At 58.4% G+C, this 17484-nt stretch overlaps 2 protein-coding genes and 1 pseudogene across 4 annotated transcripts in view; 2 read left to right on the forward strand and 1 right to left on the reverse strand.

Annotated features, from left to right (window-relative positions):
- Positions 1-9041, forward strand: part of IFT88 (intraflagellar transport 88) — a 73246-nt gene extending 64205 nt beyond the window's left edge. The window contains exons 24-25 of the mRNA XM_039863190.1: positions 8394-8504; positions 8737-9041. Coding sequence (XP_039719124.1) covers positions 8394-8504; positions 8737-8858 — 233 coding nt within the window. The 3' untranslated portion in view covers positions 8859-9041. The remainder of the gene's footprint in view (positions 1-8393; positions 8505-8736) is intronic.
- A 2266-nt stretch (positions 9042-11307) lies between these two features.
- The window catches only part of IL17D (interleukin 17D), a 17955-nt gene continuing 11778 nt past the window's right edge, over positions 11308-17484 (forward strand). For all 3 annotated transcript variants that reach the window (XM_039863170.1, XM_039863186.1, XM_039863179.1), the window contains exons 1-2: positions 11308-11382; positions 11644-11936. In XM_039863170.1, coding sequence (XP_039719104.1) covers positions 11371-11382; positions 11644-11936 — 305 coding nt within the window. In that variant the 5' untranslated portion in view covers positions 11308-11370. The remainder of the gene's footprint in view (positions 11383-11643; positions 11937-17484) is intronic.
- On the reverse strand, positions 12990-13108 carry LOC120603203 (uncharacterized; annotated as a pseudogene).

The following is a 17484-nucleotide window of genomic DNA, read 5'->3' on the forward strand; positions in this document are numbered from 1 at the left end:
GGCTTCGGACACTGGATAGTGGGGCGGGGGGGGGGAGGGCACGGGCCGCATGCCCCAGAAGTGCTCGTAGTAACCACGAATCAGCGGACAGCACAGAGTCCCCAGTCCCGCTGGCTGCCACCGGCTCACCCTTGCCCTCAGGGCGGGCAGCTGCGGCCCGCGCTCTTGCCCTGAGTGTGCCGACCCGGAGTCTCTGCCTTGTGTCCCCGGGGAGTGCCAGTGACTGGCTGCCATCCCGGGGCCGGACCGCCACCCTCTCCAGGTCCCCCGCCTCCTCTGCCACTCTAAGGGCAGAGTCACCAAGCAGCCCCCGTTCTGGAAAGTTCTCAGAGCCTCCCTGGGAGCTGGCAGCTGGTGAAATGTCCCACCATTGACCCTGGAGCCAACCTGACTTACTGGTGCCTCCACTTTGAAAATTGGCTCCAGAAACAGCAGGACCCTAATGAGGGCGGGCTGGTTGGCGCTCGGCCAGAGCCCGGCACCTCAGAAGCCCCAGCAAGGTCAAGGTGCTCCTCAGGTGGCCGAGGTGCCAGGTCCTCTGCCGGAAGAGCTATTCAGCCTCCCCACCTGGCCTGTCCCTGACACTCCAGAACCGGGCTTCGGGATGAGACGCCAGGCCTCCTACAGCGTCAGCCGGTCGGCCTGATGTGACACCCTGGTGTGGACGGGCCTGGCGGGCCTTCCCCGGCACCCTCTCTCCCTCTGGCCCAGCCCGTTTCTGTGGATGCCAGCACTCGGCCCTCGTGCCCAGAGGAGCCTCTTACACACAGGAGTCCTGGACAGGAAGCTGGTCACGGAGCATCTTCCCGAGCGGCTTCGCGTCCCTGCTGCTTGGCCCCGGTGCATGGCACAGGGCTGCCTCCCCGCCGGCCCGTGCCCTGCCCTGTGCCTCCTGCCCCTGGTCCTTTGCTTTGCCCAGCAGCCGGGTCGACGTCTCAGGATCGCAGGGGACGCATCCTGCCTCCTTCCTGGTGCCCGTTCCTGGCCGCGGGGCAGGGCGGTCCCCGGCTCTGAAGTCGGAGCCAGCCACGCTGTGCTTGCTTCTCCCACGTCTCCTTCCTCCATCCATGGGGCCCCCGGGCGCCCTGCGCACTCGGGATGCACCTGCCCTTGCCAGCTCCGCTCGCTCTGGCTGGCGTCACTTAGCTCTCGCCAGGGCCATCCGGGAATCCCCGGGCTCCCCAGCTTGCCTCTCCCCGCGGTCCCGGCACACGTACATCTGCACCGGGACGTGGGGGCACTGGGCCCTCCGACTGGTTAGGCCCACAGTCAGGAGAAAGGGACAGTTTTCACATGCATCCAGGTGAGGCCAGCTGTCCGCTGTGTGTCAGAGGCGGGGTCTGCAGCGCAGGTTTTGAAGGCTTGCCCTGTAGGGAGCTCACATGATCACCCACTAGTTTACGTGAAATCGCTGTTTCTGAAAAATGCCTGAGGGCTCTTGAACATTGATTTTCTTTTATGGCTCAGACTGATGTCATTGCAGCCTTATTTCTGTGGCATTCTGTCCGATAAGCCTCGGCCGCTCCCTCTTCCGTGGTCCTGGAGGGCCTGTGAGAGCAGACTGCCCAGCGCCCCCAGTCTGCCGAGGCCCGGAATTTGCATTTCTGACAAGGCCCAGCCGATGCTTCTGAACCTGGGAGCACACTTTGATAGTCCAGGATTCAATGTGACACGGTGTATACAGAAAGGTTGTTGCTCCTATTGCCACCAGATTGAAATCCACACACGGTACGTGGCAGTCTGCAGTCATCCAGCCTCCCACCTCTGCCCCGGCTGTCACCTGCAGTGATGCGAGCATGACACGCACAGCCCACGGAGGGGCCAGCACAGGGCCTGGCACACATTGGGTGCTGAGGACGTGGTAGCTGCTGTTATTGCTTGATGTGGGCTGTAGTGAGAAGCAGTAGTGCTTGGTTTAGAACTTTGAATATCCATTCCCGGCTTCTCAGTGCTTTAGTTTGCTTTTATAGAATTAACTTGAACTTGTTTTGACTGCTTGATGTGCAAGTGAATTATGCTTTTTACATGCAAAATTTGGGGTCAAGATTTTAGCAGCTCAGTGCCAAAACATCAGCTGAGAGAAAAAGTCACATGGCACACATGTCACAGGGAAGGGCAGCTCCTGCAGGGGTCCGCGTGCGTGCAGTCCATGGGGGTCAGTGGGGCGGGGGCGTGGCCTCGGCTGGCCAGGAAATGTGCAGGGCCCCTCTGCTCCTGCGTGGTCTGTCCTGCCGGGCACGTCCCCTGTGGCGTGGCGGTGGCAGTGGGACTGACTTCAGCAGCACAGCACGAAGGCTCTGTTTTAGAGTTGCTTTTTGTTTATTTGATGCTTAATGATTTGCCGGATTTTTAGTTTACTTTTTATTATGTCTTGAGTGTGAACTTTTCCTACAAAAATGTGTCTCCTAATTTTGCGCTAAAAATTATTTTGTAAAGATTGGTGGGATAACGTGGCTCAGTGGACAGAAATTCACTGTAAACCGACTTCTGGAAGAACGCGTGTTTTACAAAGTACATTCATTGCAACCATGTTTTTTTTCTTGAAAAATCAAAATTTTATTTTGAGATTGCAGTCCGAGGTGAGCGAGTGCTTTGGCTAGCACTCCTCTGCGCAGTCACAGGCAGAGGGAACAGCCCGCGCTTAGTGCCCACTACACATGAAGGGACAGAGAGCACCGTCCAGGGGAGGGGTAGAAGTCTGCATGAATACGGCCAGTCCTGGGTACCAAGTCAGCAGGAGGCAGCTGGCGTCGGGAGAGGAGGCCCTGCGGGCTAAGGGCGCCGTCGGGAGCCCCAGGACTGGGCTGCTGGCTTCTCACGTGTCACTGCTGTTGGCCTCGGTCCCCTGAAGCGCCCTCATCGCCTCAGAAACCTGAAGAGTGGCCATGCTGGCCGCCCTGGTGTCCACGCGCGCCGAGGCTTGTGAGCCACGGTTGGAGTTTGTTAACGGTGGGACGGTTGGAGGAAGGCAGGTGGCAGCAGCCTGTGCGTTCCTTGTCACAGAAGCTGGGGAGCTGGGGCGAGGTGAGTCCACCCGCTGGTCCAGCCCACTGACGTGCCACTTGTGTCTGGCACAGCGGTCTCTAAGCTGGGCGTTGGGCCCTTTCCAGTGAAGGCCCAGGCTGTCTCCTCAGGCCGCTGTGTCTCCCGGTGGCCATACACCTGTAATTGGCTGGACGTGGCTGGGCCCTCTAGGACTTCACATGGACACTGAATTTTGAATTTCGTGTAATTTCGCGTCCTCACTGACCCCTCTGCACGTCCCCTGCTGCAGCTGCCATCAGAGCCACCTTGGCCACCCTCACTGTGCCCTGCTAGCTGTTGTGCTGGGCAGTGACACAGGCCAGGAGGAGGGAGTGAGTGCTGAAGGCAGCCGACAGCCGTGGCGGAGACAACGAAGAGTGGGCCCGGCCTAGCCACGGGCCTCGGAGCGTTACGTGAGACTCGCGTCACCCGTGCTGACGCGCCCTGGCTTCCTTAGGTGGTAGGAGCCGGAGGGCGCTCCGGACCCGCGGCCATGGTGCCCCTCACGTTTCAGAAAGGGACAGGGCAAAGGAAGGTCAGCGTGCGCACAGCCAAAGGACGGGCCACTTGCCCGTCGACTTCAGGAACCCAGGAGGGAGCTGCTCAGTGGCTGATGGCGAGAGGCCTGCGAAGCGCTGCCGAAGCCTGCCGTGTCCCCAGCTGTCAGCGCCTTTCCTTGGTGGCCGCGTCTCGTCTTGGGGCTGGATGAGAGATGGATCGTGAACGGGTTTAGTTCAGCGAGGAGCGTTGCTGAAGCAGAGGTGTGGGAGACACTCGGGGAGGGAGGGTTGCCGAAGGTCGCATCTTGGATAGCACTTTCAAGCCCTGAGAAGCTGAGAGGCGGCAGCCGACAGGGTTCCTGACTTGGGGGTGCGGTGGCGGGGAGGCTGGGACCTACAGGACGCGTGTCTGGTCGGCCGAGTCCCGAAGTCTGAAAGGGACTATCAGGTTTTCCCACTGAGACAGTGCCGGCGACACAGCCGTCTCGGCAGGGGACCTGCTGGAGGCGAGCTCCACTTTCCGTTTTGTGTCTTCTATAGATACTTTCTTCGTGGTTACCATGAGAATTACACATAACGTCCTGTAGGTACAGCGATCCAAACCAACAACTTCGAATAGAAAACTTTGCTTTGTAGATGTCCCTTCCCCCACTTCATGTTACCAACGTTGCAGGTTACCTTTTTGTACGTTGAATTCATTGGCATTAGCTGTTTTTATGTTTTTATCATTTATGTTCTATGATTTACACCCCACCACGACAGTGGTACAGACTCTGTGTTTGTCCATCTACTTAGCTTTACCAGGGCCCTTTATATTTTCATGTGCTTTTGTGTCGCTGTTCAGCATCCTTTTATTTCGCCTTGAGGGACTCCCTTTGGAATTCCTGCAAGGCAGGTGGTGAACGCCCTCAGCTTTTGTTTATCCAGGAAGGTCTTAACTTCATTTTTGAAGGACCGTTTGGCCAGATATAGTTTTCTTGGTTGCCAGCTTTTTCTTTCAGCACTTTGAATATGCCAACCCACTGCCATCTGGCCCGTGAAGTTTCTGCTGAGAGATGTGACAACCATAAGCCAGTCCTGTATGTGCCGAATCGCTTTCCTCTTGCTGGTGTTAAGACCCTCTCCGACCTCGCACAGTTTGGTTGTAATGTGTCTTGGTGTGAGCTTCTCTGGGTCCATCCTAGTTGGAGTCCTTTGAGCTTCCTGAGGTCGGATGTTCATTTCCTTCCTCATATTTGGGAAGTTTCATTCGTTATTTCTTCAGATTGTCTGTCTGTCTGTCTCTCATCTTCTGGGGCTCCCATAACATGTATATTGCTCTGCTTCTGGCGTCCTGTAGTTCTCTTCACTTCTCTTCACTTTGTTTTCTTTTTGTTCCTCTGACTCTAATTTCAGATGATCTGTCTCTGAGTTCACAGAGTCTCTGTTATGTTTGATCACATCTGGTCTTGACCCCTTCCGGGGGATTTTCAGTCACTGCACTGCCATCTTCAGCTCCAGAATTTCCGTTCAGTTCTTTCTCAGTGCTTCCATCTCTTTGTCGACAGTCTCGTTTCGTCCAGGCTCCGTTTTTCTGATTCCGTGTCCTACCCGTCTTCTAGCACACCAAGCTCGTTTAAGACCATCATCTTGAATTCTTTGTCAGATGATCCATAGCTCTCCATTTCTTTAGGGTCAACTTATGGACACTTACTTCGTTACTCTGGGTCATGTTACCCTGTTTCTTTGTGTGTCTTGTTACTTTTTGCTGTGTTTTCTTCATCTGAAAACAACAGCCACTTGCTTTGTACAAGGCAGGACCTTCGCCAGTCAGCCCCGCTGGAAGTTATGGGAGTGTCCCAGAATTTTCATGGGGTTCATCTTCTCCCTGGGTCTGTCGTGGAACTCCCCAGCTAGAGAGGTTCGATGGGTTCTTTTTCAGCATCCGTAGTGCTTGCAGGTTCTCTGGCCCTGCAGCCAGCTGCTGACCCCGCTTTGTTCTCTGCAACCCCCAAGCACCCAAGAGAGGCCGGTCCCCATCAGCACTCTGAGTCCGGTGAGGCAGAAACTAGGCCCTCGGGCAGCTTCCCCCTCAAAAAAGTCATTCACCAGCTAGACACATTCTGCCCACGGCGAGCTGTGCTGTGGTGGGAACAAGCTGTGCTGGCTGCCATCTGCGGCGGGAGGCGCCGTGGTGCTGCCCTGAGCCACCAGCCCCTCCTCCTGGTTCTCTGTAGCTCAGGTGTGCCGGTTCCTCACCAGCAGCCCAGTCAGCCGAGAGAGGAACCAGCCTCTCAGGCAGCTCCCTGAAAATCCCGAATGTTCGACATGCGTTCTGCTTTCTCTTTCCCTCCCAAGGGAGAGAGCCTGCAGGTCGGGCTTTTCTCCCCCATTGTGAGCTGTGGGGGAAGGGGCTTGGCTCGCGGGTAGGGACCGACAGCAGAGATGAACCGGCTTTTCTCACCTGTTCCCATGAAGCTGTTCTGGCTCTGAGCTCACCTGGGGACTGCGGCTTCCTAACTGGTTTCCGGAGCTCTCACGAAGCCTCCTGGACCTCGCTTCGTCGTTACCTCGTGTCTGTGGTGGAGCAGAGTCTCGGGCTTCCTGTCCCACGACCTTGCGACTGCAGAATGCTAAGTCTTCTGACCTCAAGAAACTTGTTCATGTCACTTGCTAATCTGATATTTTTAAAATCTTGATCATTTCAATAAGTGATGTTGAATCTTACGTTAGAATCTTACATTTAGAATTATGTGAATTACGTACTATTTGGTACCCACAAAAGAATCTGTGGCACCATTATAAAGCATATTAATGAAATTTAAATGAGTGGGTCGGTCATAAAACATTAGAACCAGAACCTGGCTGTCATGCCTACCGTGTGCTTTTCCCACGTGTCTCTGCCTCCCCACACATAACCACTGTGAGTTTTATATTTTACATTTATTCTGGTTTACATTTTTCAGCTTTCCGCCTTTTCATATTCAATTTTATCATGTATGCAAACAAGATTTAATTTCGCTTGTGTTTAAGTTTTCTAAAAATGGTATTCAAAAAACACTGCCATTTTCAGTGCATAGTGTTCTGGCCTGCTTCTCTTCACTTAATATGTTTCTAAGTTAAGTAAAATTGACCATTTGTACATGTTTATTGTCCATTTGTAACATTTACTTTGAGAGTTAATGTCTTTGTACATATTGTACATTTTATTTTTATTTTTCCAGTACAGGTAAGTTTCAGGAGTCCTTGTTACTTTCAATTCTATGATTTTAAGATTTTTAAAAGTATCGTTTGGATGTTTGTGTTGGTTGATAATTCAGGGAAGTCGTCTCCTGGTTCCATTTTCTGAAGCTGCTTGTTCTCAGTGTGTCCCTAGGAAACAGTCGTTGTTGTTTGTGTAGTAACTCATGCTGATCAGACAGAAACCCGCCAGGCTCGCAGACGCTTGTCGACGCCCAGGCACCTACCCGTGAGGGTCGGCTGTAAACAATGAAGCATGGGTGCTCGCAGTGCACCCTCAGTGGTCTTTGTGATGGAGAATGTTTAAAAGTTGTGCTCGTGGCTTCTCAGCTTTCCGAGGAGGTGGTTCTCATTTCTAAGGGTTTGCTCCCTCGGAGGACTGCAAGCCTGCAGGCAGGAATCACTCGTTAGGGTTCCAGGAGGCTTCGGATGCCCAAGGGAGATGTCAGTGTCTGTGTGAGAAGTGAAATAAAAGAAATTGGCCTAAAGCAGTGATTTTCAAACTTTCTTGACCACTTTCTTGGGCACTTGGAAGGACACCCATTTATACTTGTAGAGGGAAAAAATTTGACTTAATTATACCAAAAAATTATAGAGAGTTGAACAAAAATAACAATAACAACAAAATTTAACAAAATGCATAGACGCATTCAGTGCATTAAACTAAGGCATTTTGTTTACAGTAATAACAATAGGTGGGGGCCGGGGCGGAGAAAATGGCAGCCGTTTTTGCTAAGAACCCAGAGAGGATTCACAGTTTTGAATATGTTGGCTAACCTTGAAATGTGGGGGTTTTAAGGTCTACCTGGTTTCGATTTTTTCCCGGAGACATAATCAAGAAGCTAACATATAAAGCACACTCGGAAAAGGTGCCCTGTGCGTATCAGCAGACGCCCTCACAGGAGCGAAGCGTTCACGACGGGAAAAATAACGCTGTAGGAGCCTCAAGGGGAAGAAGGGGAACCGTGGGGCCGAGGCGTGGCTCTTGCAGAAAGTGTACGAGCGATTCGGGGTTGAAAACTACCACTGACGTTTCCTGCTACTGTGAGTGCTCGGCCCCGTCTGAAAACCTTCAGTGATTTTGCGTTATGTCCCGCAGCAGCCATGCCATGTTCAGACACCACAGTCCTTCAGTTTTTCCTTATATTGAGCCGAATCCGTCTTCGCAGGGCAGACCACCCCCTCTGCTGTGTGGACGTCCTCCAGACGTGTGACGAGGCCGCGTGACCCGGGTTCCCTCCCGCCTGGGCTGAGCTCACACGGCCTGGGCACCAGCTTGACGGTGCAGCTCCCAGCGACCTTGTCGCTCCGTTGGCGCTCGCTCTGGCTGCCCCGCGCTTGGCTAGGTGACGCTCGTCCACGCGGCCTCTTACTTCTCACAAGCGAATCTGCCAGACTGAAACCAAAACTAGCACACACGTGGAAGAACACGTAACAAGATGACCCTTAAGGGATGTTTTCTCTGTATTACAGATTCCCAGGAAGTGATTCCTTTTAAATTTCAGAAAACAAGGATTCCATCCCTCGGAAGTCGGCTCCCAAACGAAACAGCCCGCCTGTTTCTTGGCAAACGAGTGTGCTTACCTGCGTGTGTAGCACTGTGTTTTCTCGGCGTGTTAAACAAACGCATTTTTATTTTTGTGTTTTCAGACAGTGGCCAGAACTACAGTGCCAGTAGTAAAGGTGAACGACTAAGCGCCAAACTCAGAGCTTTACCCGGGACAAACGAGCCTTATGAAAGTAGCAGTAACAAAGAAATAGGCAAGTGCTTCTGCCCGCTCAGTCCCCACAGGCACGGCAGGGCCGGAGAGAGCGGTGAGGTGGCAGAGATGCCTTCCTGGGCCCTGAGTTTCCTGCGCTTGGCCGGCGTCTTACGTGAGCCGCGAGAGCGTTCCTGTCCACTCTGAGCTGTTCAGTGTCAACTATGAGGTGTCACATTTGCCTCGTTTCGTTTTTATAATACTCTAACGTAACAATCTGTTTTGAAACCTAGATGCCTCCTACGTGGATCCACTTGGCCCTCAAGTAGAAAGACCAAAAACTGCAGCCAAAAAAAGAATCGAGGAGGATGATTTTGCTGATGAAGAGTTAGGAGATGATTTGCTTCCAGAATAATATGCACGTTTTGTTATTTTATTGACAGAAATTGCCTTACACGATGATACTCATGTTAAACTTTGGATTAACTATACAAACTTTAATTTTGTACACTGTCGAAGCTTTAAATAAGTGTATTCTGTTCTGAGTATGGGTGTAAGTTTCCTTTTGTTTTTAATGGAATAAAAACATGCGAACCAACGCTTCAGGTGAGTGACTTCCTTACCCTTTTGAGAATAGTGACCCCAGTAAGAAATTTTGTCACATGACCTAGTACCCACACACAGTACGTGCAAGTACGTGTGAGTATTCACAGAAATGGACCCCTATTACCGGTGTGCGTGCTGATATTTTCTGTCTTTCATTTTTAAAAGTGCAATGGTGAGAACATGACGTTGTTAGGACGTATCCTTGATGAGTCATTATTCAAGCTGAACTACTCGGAGGTTGGAAACTTTGAGTCTTGAGAAGTTTCGCCTGAGGGAGGTTGTGATCCTGTCGGCACAGTGTGCTCGGGGGCAGCACGAGTACAGTGAGAGAAGATACCAGACTGGCCCATCGTCGTCCTCTGTGGCTCCCGTGTGCCTTCAGCCCAGGACAGGTTCCCACAGCGCCAAGCAGTGGCCGCTAAGACCGCGTGTCGCACGTGTGGCTTAGGGCATGGGACCGAGCCCAGGATCACCTGCCTTCCTCCTCGGCAGTGTGTGTGGCTGACGGACACTGCAGAGGAATCGCATCAACGGGCAGACAGAAGTGGCGGCTCGTCGTGAACCTTCGCCAGCAAGGCTCTTCCACCTCATTGAGCATGGTCTCCACGGAGAGCCCGTCAGTGCAGGAGACGGAAGACCCGTCACGCCTTCCCTGTCCCGAGACGGTTTCCAACGCCGCGGAGGAGGCGGCCGCAGACGCACTGACAGTGGAGTGCAGCGAGGGAGCGATGGGGACGGACAGAGGGGACGCGTCGGGGCCCAGGGTGTTTGGATGGTGTGTGTGGTCGTTGGCGATGACAGTGTTGGGTCTGAGCGCGTGGTGTGGGCGGCGAAGGTGCCAGGAAGGCTGAGCAGCCGTGGCGGGTCCAGGTGCTGCCCAGGAAGGTGACGGCAATGAGGACTGTGGTGGGAACGCCAGCAGCCTGTCACAGGACGGGGTAGTCGGGCAGCTGTGTAGGGCAGTGACCCCAGAAGTTAAGGAGGAGAGTCGCCAACCACACACTGGCTCTGGGAGCCGCGGAGCCGTCGCGATTTCTCCCAGCAGCTTGGTGCATGACAGGGAGTCTTAGAGCTGCACCTCCTCCCGGGGTGGCCGTGTGGCTGGCCCTGTGGCTGGCCAGTGGGTGGGAGGGAGGGACTGGGGACGACTCAGACAGGAGCAGGTGACTGCCAGGAGGGGATGGACACCGCCTCTTCAGTCCCAGCGCGGGGAGCCTTTCGTTGCCAAGGGAACGCGAGGCCCTTGGGTTCCCGTCTTTTGTTGCCTTTTTCTCACTGCTTTGTCTCAAACTTGGGTTTAGCAAGTACGTGTGGATGTCGCGGGCTCATAAACACGCTCGGAGTCGAGGGGACCTGGCTAAATTGGAACACACCGCGGCTGTTGGTAAGACAACCTTTCAACTCTGCTTACACCCGGATGAATTCCTCGTCCCACCAGCACGCGCGCCCGCTGGGTGGTTAGCGATCTTGCCGAGAGGAAGGCTGGAGAGGAAGGGTCCCTTTTCCACCTCCAAGGCAGCCACGGCAGAGGACAGGGGCCGCCCCGTTGTCAGGCGGAGGGAGCGTTTTGTTGCGGGACACGGCGCCCGTGGCCACGAGGCTGCGTGTGCCCGTGAAACGTGAGGCCAGTCTCTGTCCTGAAGGACCCCACGCTCGTCTATCAAATAAACAGTACGCGGCAGGTGAGTGTCGATGTCTTTATTTCCAGTTCAGCGGGAAGGGAGCACGGAACAGCAACAGTTCGCTAACCCGAAAACGGTGTCGCGACCTCGAAGGAAACGGTCAGTCACCAGGAGCTGGGAGTCGCTGGAACGGGCGATGTGGCTGAGTTCTTGGCAGCGGATGCGTGATGCCGACCCCTCCGGCTGTCGAACGGTCCGGGCGCGTAACGCGCGCTTTCGCACACAGCGGGACGAACGCCAGGCCGTCGCGCGCTCCGGCCCCCGCTGGGCGGGCGTCAGTCTTGCGTGTTCACCTGGAGGATGCGCGGGAACCGGCCGTCCTCGTGAGCTCGCGTCCCGCGAAGCCGGCGGCGTCAGGTCGCGGGGGGAGGGCGCGCGCGGCCGGGACGCGGGGGCGGGGCCGGCGGGGCGGGGCCGGCGGGGCGGGGGCGGGGCGCGCGCCCAGGCCGAGGCCCCTCGAGGCCCCTCGCGCGCGTGGCCGCGGCGCCCGCGGAGGCCCGGGCGGCAGAGCCGCCTCTGCGCCGGCCCCTGGCGGAGGGGGCGGCGCCAGCGGCCGCGGCCCCTCCTCGCGCCCGGCCCAGCCCGCGGCCGCCAGCCCGACGCGCGGCTCTGCGGGACGGGGACCGCGGCTCCGCGGACATGGGCTCGCTGGTGAGCGCCGCGGCGCCGCGGCCACGGGCGTCACAGGCACTCGCAGCCCGCGGCGCAGCAGCCCGGCCGGCACACGCACACGGGCACGCCGCACAGGGCCCCGGCGCGGGGCGCGGCGCGGGCCGGCGGCGGGGGCGGAGCGGGGCGCGGCGCGGGGGCGGCACGGGGCGCGCGGGGGCGGCGCGCAGGCGCGGGGGGCGCGCGGGGGCCCGTGTGCTCCGCGCCCATCGTGCGGCGCGCGCTGAGCGGCCTGTCTCGCAGGTGTGGACGCTGGCGGCCGGCGTGCTGCTGCTGCTGGCGCTGGCGCCGGCGCCGGGCCGCGCGGTCGCCCCCAGGACCAGCCGGCGGCCGGCGCGGGGCTGCGCGGACCGGCCCGAGGAGCTCCTGGAGCAGCTGTACGGGCGGCTGGCGGCCGGCGTGCTCGGCGCCTTCCAGCACACGCTGCAGCCGGGCCCGCGCGAGCAGGCGCGCAACGCCAGCTGCCCGGGGGGCCGGCCCGACCGCCGCTTCCGGCCGCCCACCCCGCTGCGCAGCGTGTCGCCCTGGGCCTACAGGTGAGCGGGGCGCCGGCGGCCGGCGGACTTGGGTGGGCCGGGGAGGGCCGGGGAAGCGGCGCGGGGAGTAGGTGGTGGGCCCGGGTGGGGGGCGCGGGGGGCAGCCTGGGCTGGGAGCGACTCAGTCCAGCAAAGCCCACTGTCTCTCAGAGGAACCCTGCCACCCTTCACAGCCACGTGCCCCATAACGTCTGGGTGGTGCGGCAGCGCGGTAGTGGAGCTATGACGTCAGGACCCTAGTGACCTCATAGCCATCCTAGCGTTGTAGCTCAGCGCGTTCCTCCTGCGCTGCCAGCCGTGTACAAGTAGAGCACACGATTATGCTCGGTGCGTCGCACTTGATAACGAGTGGCCATGTTACTGGTTTGTGCGCTTGCAGGGCTACGCTTTCATCATTGTTTTAGAGCGCGCGCTTCTTGCTTGGGGGAAAAAAAAAGTGCTGCGAAGCGGCGTGCGCGTTACCGGCCGCAGCCTCGCCTCGCACAGGTGTGTGCTGCGTCTGCTGGTGGCATCGTTCTCTTGTGCTTGATCGCGTCTCGCGCTGTTTTGTACGGTGATTGGCTGTCCAGGCTGGCAGTCAGGAGCAGTGGGCTGGACCACGCAGCCCAGGTGTGTAGGAGGCTGCACCAGCGTGTCGTGCACGCTCACGTTGGCATAGCAGAGTCACCTGAGCGCGTGCTTTTCAGAACGTGTCCGGCCGTTAAGCGGTGCACGTGGAGTGCGACCACTCACCTTCCCGTTATGTCATGAGCAGGTGTTTCTTGAGCATCTCTTCTTTGCCAGGGACTTAGCTTGGTTCCCCCCGGGGGCCCGCGGAGTGACCCTTTACTAGCTTTTGTAGGGTCGTGTGCAGGCGGCCTGTGGAAGTTCTCGGTGCCTGTGACGGTCTAGGCGCCGCTAGGCCTTGGACCCCAGAAGCACCCTCTGGGCCCACTTGCCTTATAGTGCAGGGAACGGGCAGGGGATAATTGGGAAATAAACCGAAGTACAAGGCAGAACGTGATTTGACGTGAAAGATGGCGGATGGTTTATTTGTTTATTTTTATTTTTTTACTCCTACAGCACCTGGTCTTCCTACATGGTCTCCCACCCAAATACTAACCAGGCCTGACTCTGCTTAGCTTCCGAGACCTGCTGAGATCAGGCACATTCAGGGTGGCGTGGCCGTAGACAAGATAGCTGATAGTTTAAAGTGGCGGGTGGGAGAGGGTGTTGGAGGATGGATGTGGCCTGATTCCACTGCTGGTAAAGACGTCGTCTCAGAAGGAAGGGGTGTTGCCCAAGGTCAAGAACAAGGCTGTGAGTGGGTCATTTTATTACTTGCAGCAAGTAAAGGAGGCGGATTCACACCCAAACTGCGTCTCAGGAAGGGAGGCTCAGCCAAGGCTTACAGACACTATTTGGATAATTACGTGTTGATTTCTCCTTGGCACTTGGCTAAACTTATCTGGATTTAGTTAATTACATGTTGATTTCTTCTTGGCAGTTGGCTAAACTTAACCTTGGGTTGGGTTCCCGGTCAAGCTCATCCAGTTTCAGCTGCCTCTGCAAACACTGTGCTACATTGTAGCATTCAGCAAGGGTAGCATTTAGCAGGAACTGCCCAGACCTCAGAGACAGTCTAGCAGGAGCATAGGGCGTTCTGGGGCGTGTGCAATGGCCGGTGTCCTCAGCACACACGACTGTCCCTTTCCGTGCCATTACTGCTGTCACCACCTTGAGGGGCTCACAGCCTCGCTGCTCAAGGTGGGAGCCGTTGAGCTGCCAGACGTGGGGAAAGGCTTCCCGCAAGGGCTGGGCGGGGGTGGCCCAGAGGGAGCAGCGGGGGCCGCCTCTGAGGTTGGGGTGTGTGACACGGCTGCAGGCAGAGGGACAGTTTGGATGTGCGTCCTGTGGGGCGTTTGTTGATCCAGGATGCCACGGAGCCACCAGGAAGTCGTCCCTAGTGAGGGACGGACCAGAGGGCAGACACTGGACCAAAGCTGTGCGGTGCTTCTGGCATAAGGCACGTAGGGTCTGAGCTGAGTGGCCGCGGCGAGACTAGGACCCATGTGACAGCTGTTATGTAAGGAGGCAGACGTGACAGGGGTTCGTGGGTGATGGTTCTGTGAGGGAGTGTGGGAGAGGAGGGGAGGCGTCAGGCCACACCGCTGTCGAGCTGTGCGGAGCAGGTGCGGTGATTCTAAGGCCCCGTGGGCCCCCAGCCTCCGCACCCGGCCAGCTGGCGCCCCCTCCTGGCTTCTCTGAGGGGCCGAGCCTGGCCCCTCTGCTCCTCATCGGTCTGCTGCCTTCGGGACACACGTGTCCACCCGTCCGTCGCACGTGTCCACCCGTCCGTCCTGGTGGCTCCTCCTGCCGCTGCTCTTTCTTCCCGCCATCCCCAGGCCCAAGAGGGTGGGTTCCTACGTGACCCTTCCTCCTGCCGCCTCATCCTGTGCCTTCGATGAACCGTGTCGCATGGGAGGAGCGGGGCAGCCTCTCGGGGCCGTTGCCGGGCTCTACGTCTCCCCGTGACCAGTTCTGACCGCCCTGGGCAGACGGCTGTGGCAGGCCCGGCTCTGGTCGCCCGTGGGCTCGTCTCCTGGCTGCTGGTGTCATGGGGAGCTGGGTGAGGGGGGCGGTTTGGGAGGAGTGACTTCTGTGCTGGACTGGCTGTGGTCCGCGGGCCCAGCCGGGACATAGGACAGCCGGGGGCCTGCGTGCGGGGGGAGGAGGGCGTGGGGCGCGGCGGGGCTGGGCGCACGCGGACTGTCAGCCCAAGCCACCCTTCCTGGGGATGGATGCCTGGGCCTGCCCAGGGGCCATCCCCAAGCAGCAGGGAGGTGGGGACAGCTCAGGGAGGCCGCGGACGAGGACAGCACGTGGTGTCGAGGGGTCCAGTCTGGGCCGCCTGGCTGCTGGGAGCCCTTGTGCGGTGCGGCGCCCGGGCAGGTGCTGCATCTGGGTCCGGTGGCTGATGGTCTCGTTTGCATTGCGTCTCATGTCATTCTGTTATGCTGACGGAGCAGTCGGGAGCCCACCAGCTCGCGGCCAATGAAGGAGAACGGGATCCTGGCCCGGCCCGGGCCCAGGCGATGCTGGCCAGCCCCGCCCTTTGCCGCCAGAGGCTGCCGCTGCTTCCGGTGCTTGGTCCCTTCTCCCCCGGCTGTCCCACGGGGCTCCCGTGCCCAGTGTCCTGAGGCCCGGCTCCCCAGTGTGTTTCAGGGTCCAGTCAGGGCACTCAGGAAAGACAGGCACCCGGATGTCCTGGAGGCCTGCTCGGGGCTCTAGGTGGGCGTCCGGGACGGGCTGCTGCCACGTCTGCAGGGGACAGTCAGGCGCTCAGTGGGCGGTGCGGAGACAGGTGAGTGGCATGCGGACCGGTGCAGCTGGGTCTCACTCCTGCGTGAAGGCGAAGGCGCAGGTAAATCCGGGCGGCTCACACTCACACACTCACACTCACACACTCACACTCACACTCACACTCAGGTCTGGGCGGGGAGCCCCCTGAGCGCACAGAGGCCCCGGGCAGACCACCCAGTGGCACCCTCCTTCGCTGTCCTTTCTTGGCAAAATCTTACAAAATGAAAATGCTGGGAGATGCTCGCCGCACGCGGCACGGAGGCCCCCTCCCTAGAGCGCTCGAGTGAGCTGGTGCGCGGGGCACGGCCGTCCTCAGGGGCGATGTCAGGCACGCAGCAGCACGCGGCACAGAGGCCGGGCTTCGGGCAGAGCAGGCGGCGTGCACGTCAGAGGCAGAGCCACGCTGGGAGCCTTTTATCTCACCGAGGGCTGGGAACGGGCGTCCTGGTACAGGAGAGGGCTGTGTGTTGGCGCAGTGTCTGTGGGGGGCAGTTGGGCACCAACCTTCAGAATCTTAAATTCCCACGCTGTCTGACCTAGCAAAGACGCCACATGACAGTTCCAGATGGTGTTCCCTGCGGTGACAGCGAGGGACTGAGGCTCCGCAGCCCACCGCGGGGCTGGTTTGCTGAGATGCTCTGAGAACGGCTGTAGCTCTCAGGCAGCGGGGAGGGCCCAGTGCCCAAGTCCGTCACCGGCATAGGGGACAGGCCAGGTGTGCGGTCGGCTGTGTGGCGCAGACACGTGTCTGGTGCTGCTTTAAATTGTGTGCACACACACACTCTGGGCGTCTTTGGGACCTGGTTTCCGTGGTGCCTCTGGGAGGGGACCTGGCAGGCTGGGGACAGGGGAAGGAAGGAGACGGCCTCCCCACTTCTGTGTCTGCGTTTCTTGCCTGGTGCACGCATCGTTCATTTCAGAAACATTCTAGTCTGTAAACAGAGGGCAGAAGGGGATTTTCAGCGACCTTGGGGGCAGAGCAGATGCTGAAGAAGGCAGGCCGTGGCTCCGAGGGGCGGGGCTCAGAGCAGAGGCCCCGAGGGTGGCCAGTCACCCGGAGCCCTGGTGGCCCCAGCCGGCTGCCGGGAAGAGGGGCCTGGAGGAGCCGGCAGGGACAGACAGGGCAGTCCTGGGTTCTGTCCAAGTGGCCGGTGCTTCCGGCCAGTTGCCTTTAGAAAAGCAACATTCAGCCTCCAGGATACAAAAACATTTTCTCGTTTATTTTGTGGCATCTCTTTTGAGCTCTAAAAACAAAAAGCTCCAAAAATAAAATCAGTGCCATCGCTCCAGCAGGTTTCTGAAGCAGATCGACACAGTGACAGATGTATAGTCGGGAGAGGGGGGTCGTCGAGGTTAGAGGCACGCCTGTGCCGCCTGTGCCCGGCCTCCGTTTCTGACCGTCTGGGTCGCAGTCTGCACGTAGCTGTCCCCAGGAGGGAGCGGCACACAGCCGCCTGTTTCTAGGCTTCTTGCTTCTCTGCACAGCCCTGCGGGGGCTGGAAGGGACTTCCCCAGATCTGTGTCGCAGTAAACGACTCCGTGGAGAGCAGCGACAGGAGGAAAAAAAAAACGGGAGGAAAAGGAACAGGACAGGGTGTAAAGGAGGGGACGGAGGGCAGGACCCTAAACAGAGAGGCGACGGGCCACCACAGAGCCGGGCCCTCGGCCGGGCACGTCACCCCGGCCGACGGGCAGGCGGGCAGGGCGCCGGGTCCGTGGGCGCGGGGCGGGCCGCGAGGGACCGTCGGGAAGCCGTGGCCCCTCTCCCTCCGCCCCCAGAGCTGGGCGGCTGGCTTTGGGAGGACAGGCTGAGCGGCAGCCCCAGCTCGTGTGGCCAGCCGAGGTCGCTGTTCTCCGGGACAACACGAGATGGTTGGCAACGCTGCGTTTCAGACGGGTTTTCGGCGGGACAGGCTGGAATAAGGGCACGTCTCTGCCCGATCCTCTTCCAACCCCAGCGCCGTCTCCCCGGGGCCACCGTCACTTCTCCCCCTCGCCGCCTGGGGCAGTCACACTCGTCCGTCACATAGTGGCCGGCAGGGCTGGGCGCCCAGGGCACAGCCTGCTGCCACGGGCCCTCCTTCATCGAACGTTTTAAGTCGTGAAGGGTCCAGAATGTTGGAGAAACGGAGGACTCGGGAGTCCGCTGTTGGAGGAAGCTGTCCCCACCGCGGCCCCCTGCTGGTGTTCCCCTTGGCCTCTGTGT

The sequence above is a fragment of the Pteropus medius genome, unplaced genomic scaffold (genome assembly GCF_902729225.1).
Source record: "Pteropus medius unplaced genomic scaffold, Ma_sr-lr_union100, whole genome shotgun sequence".
NCBI classification, from domain to species: Eukaryota; Metazoa; Chordata; class Mammalia; order Chiroptera; family Pteropodidae; genus Pteropus; species Pteropus medius.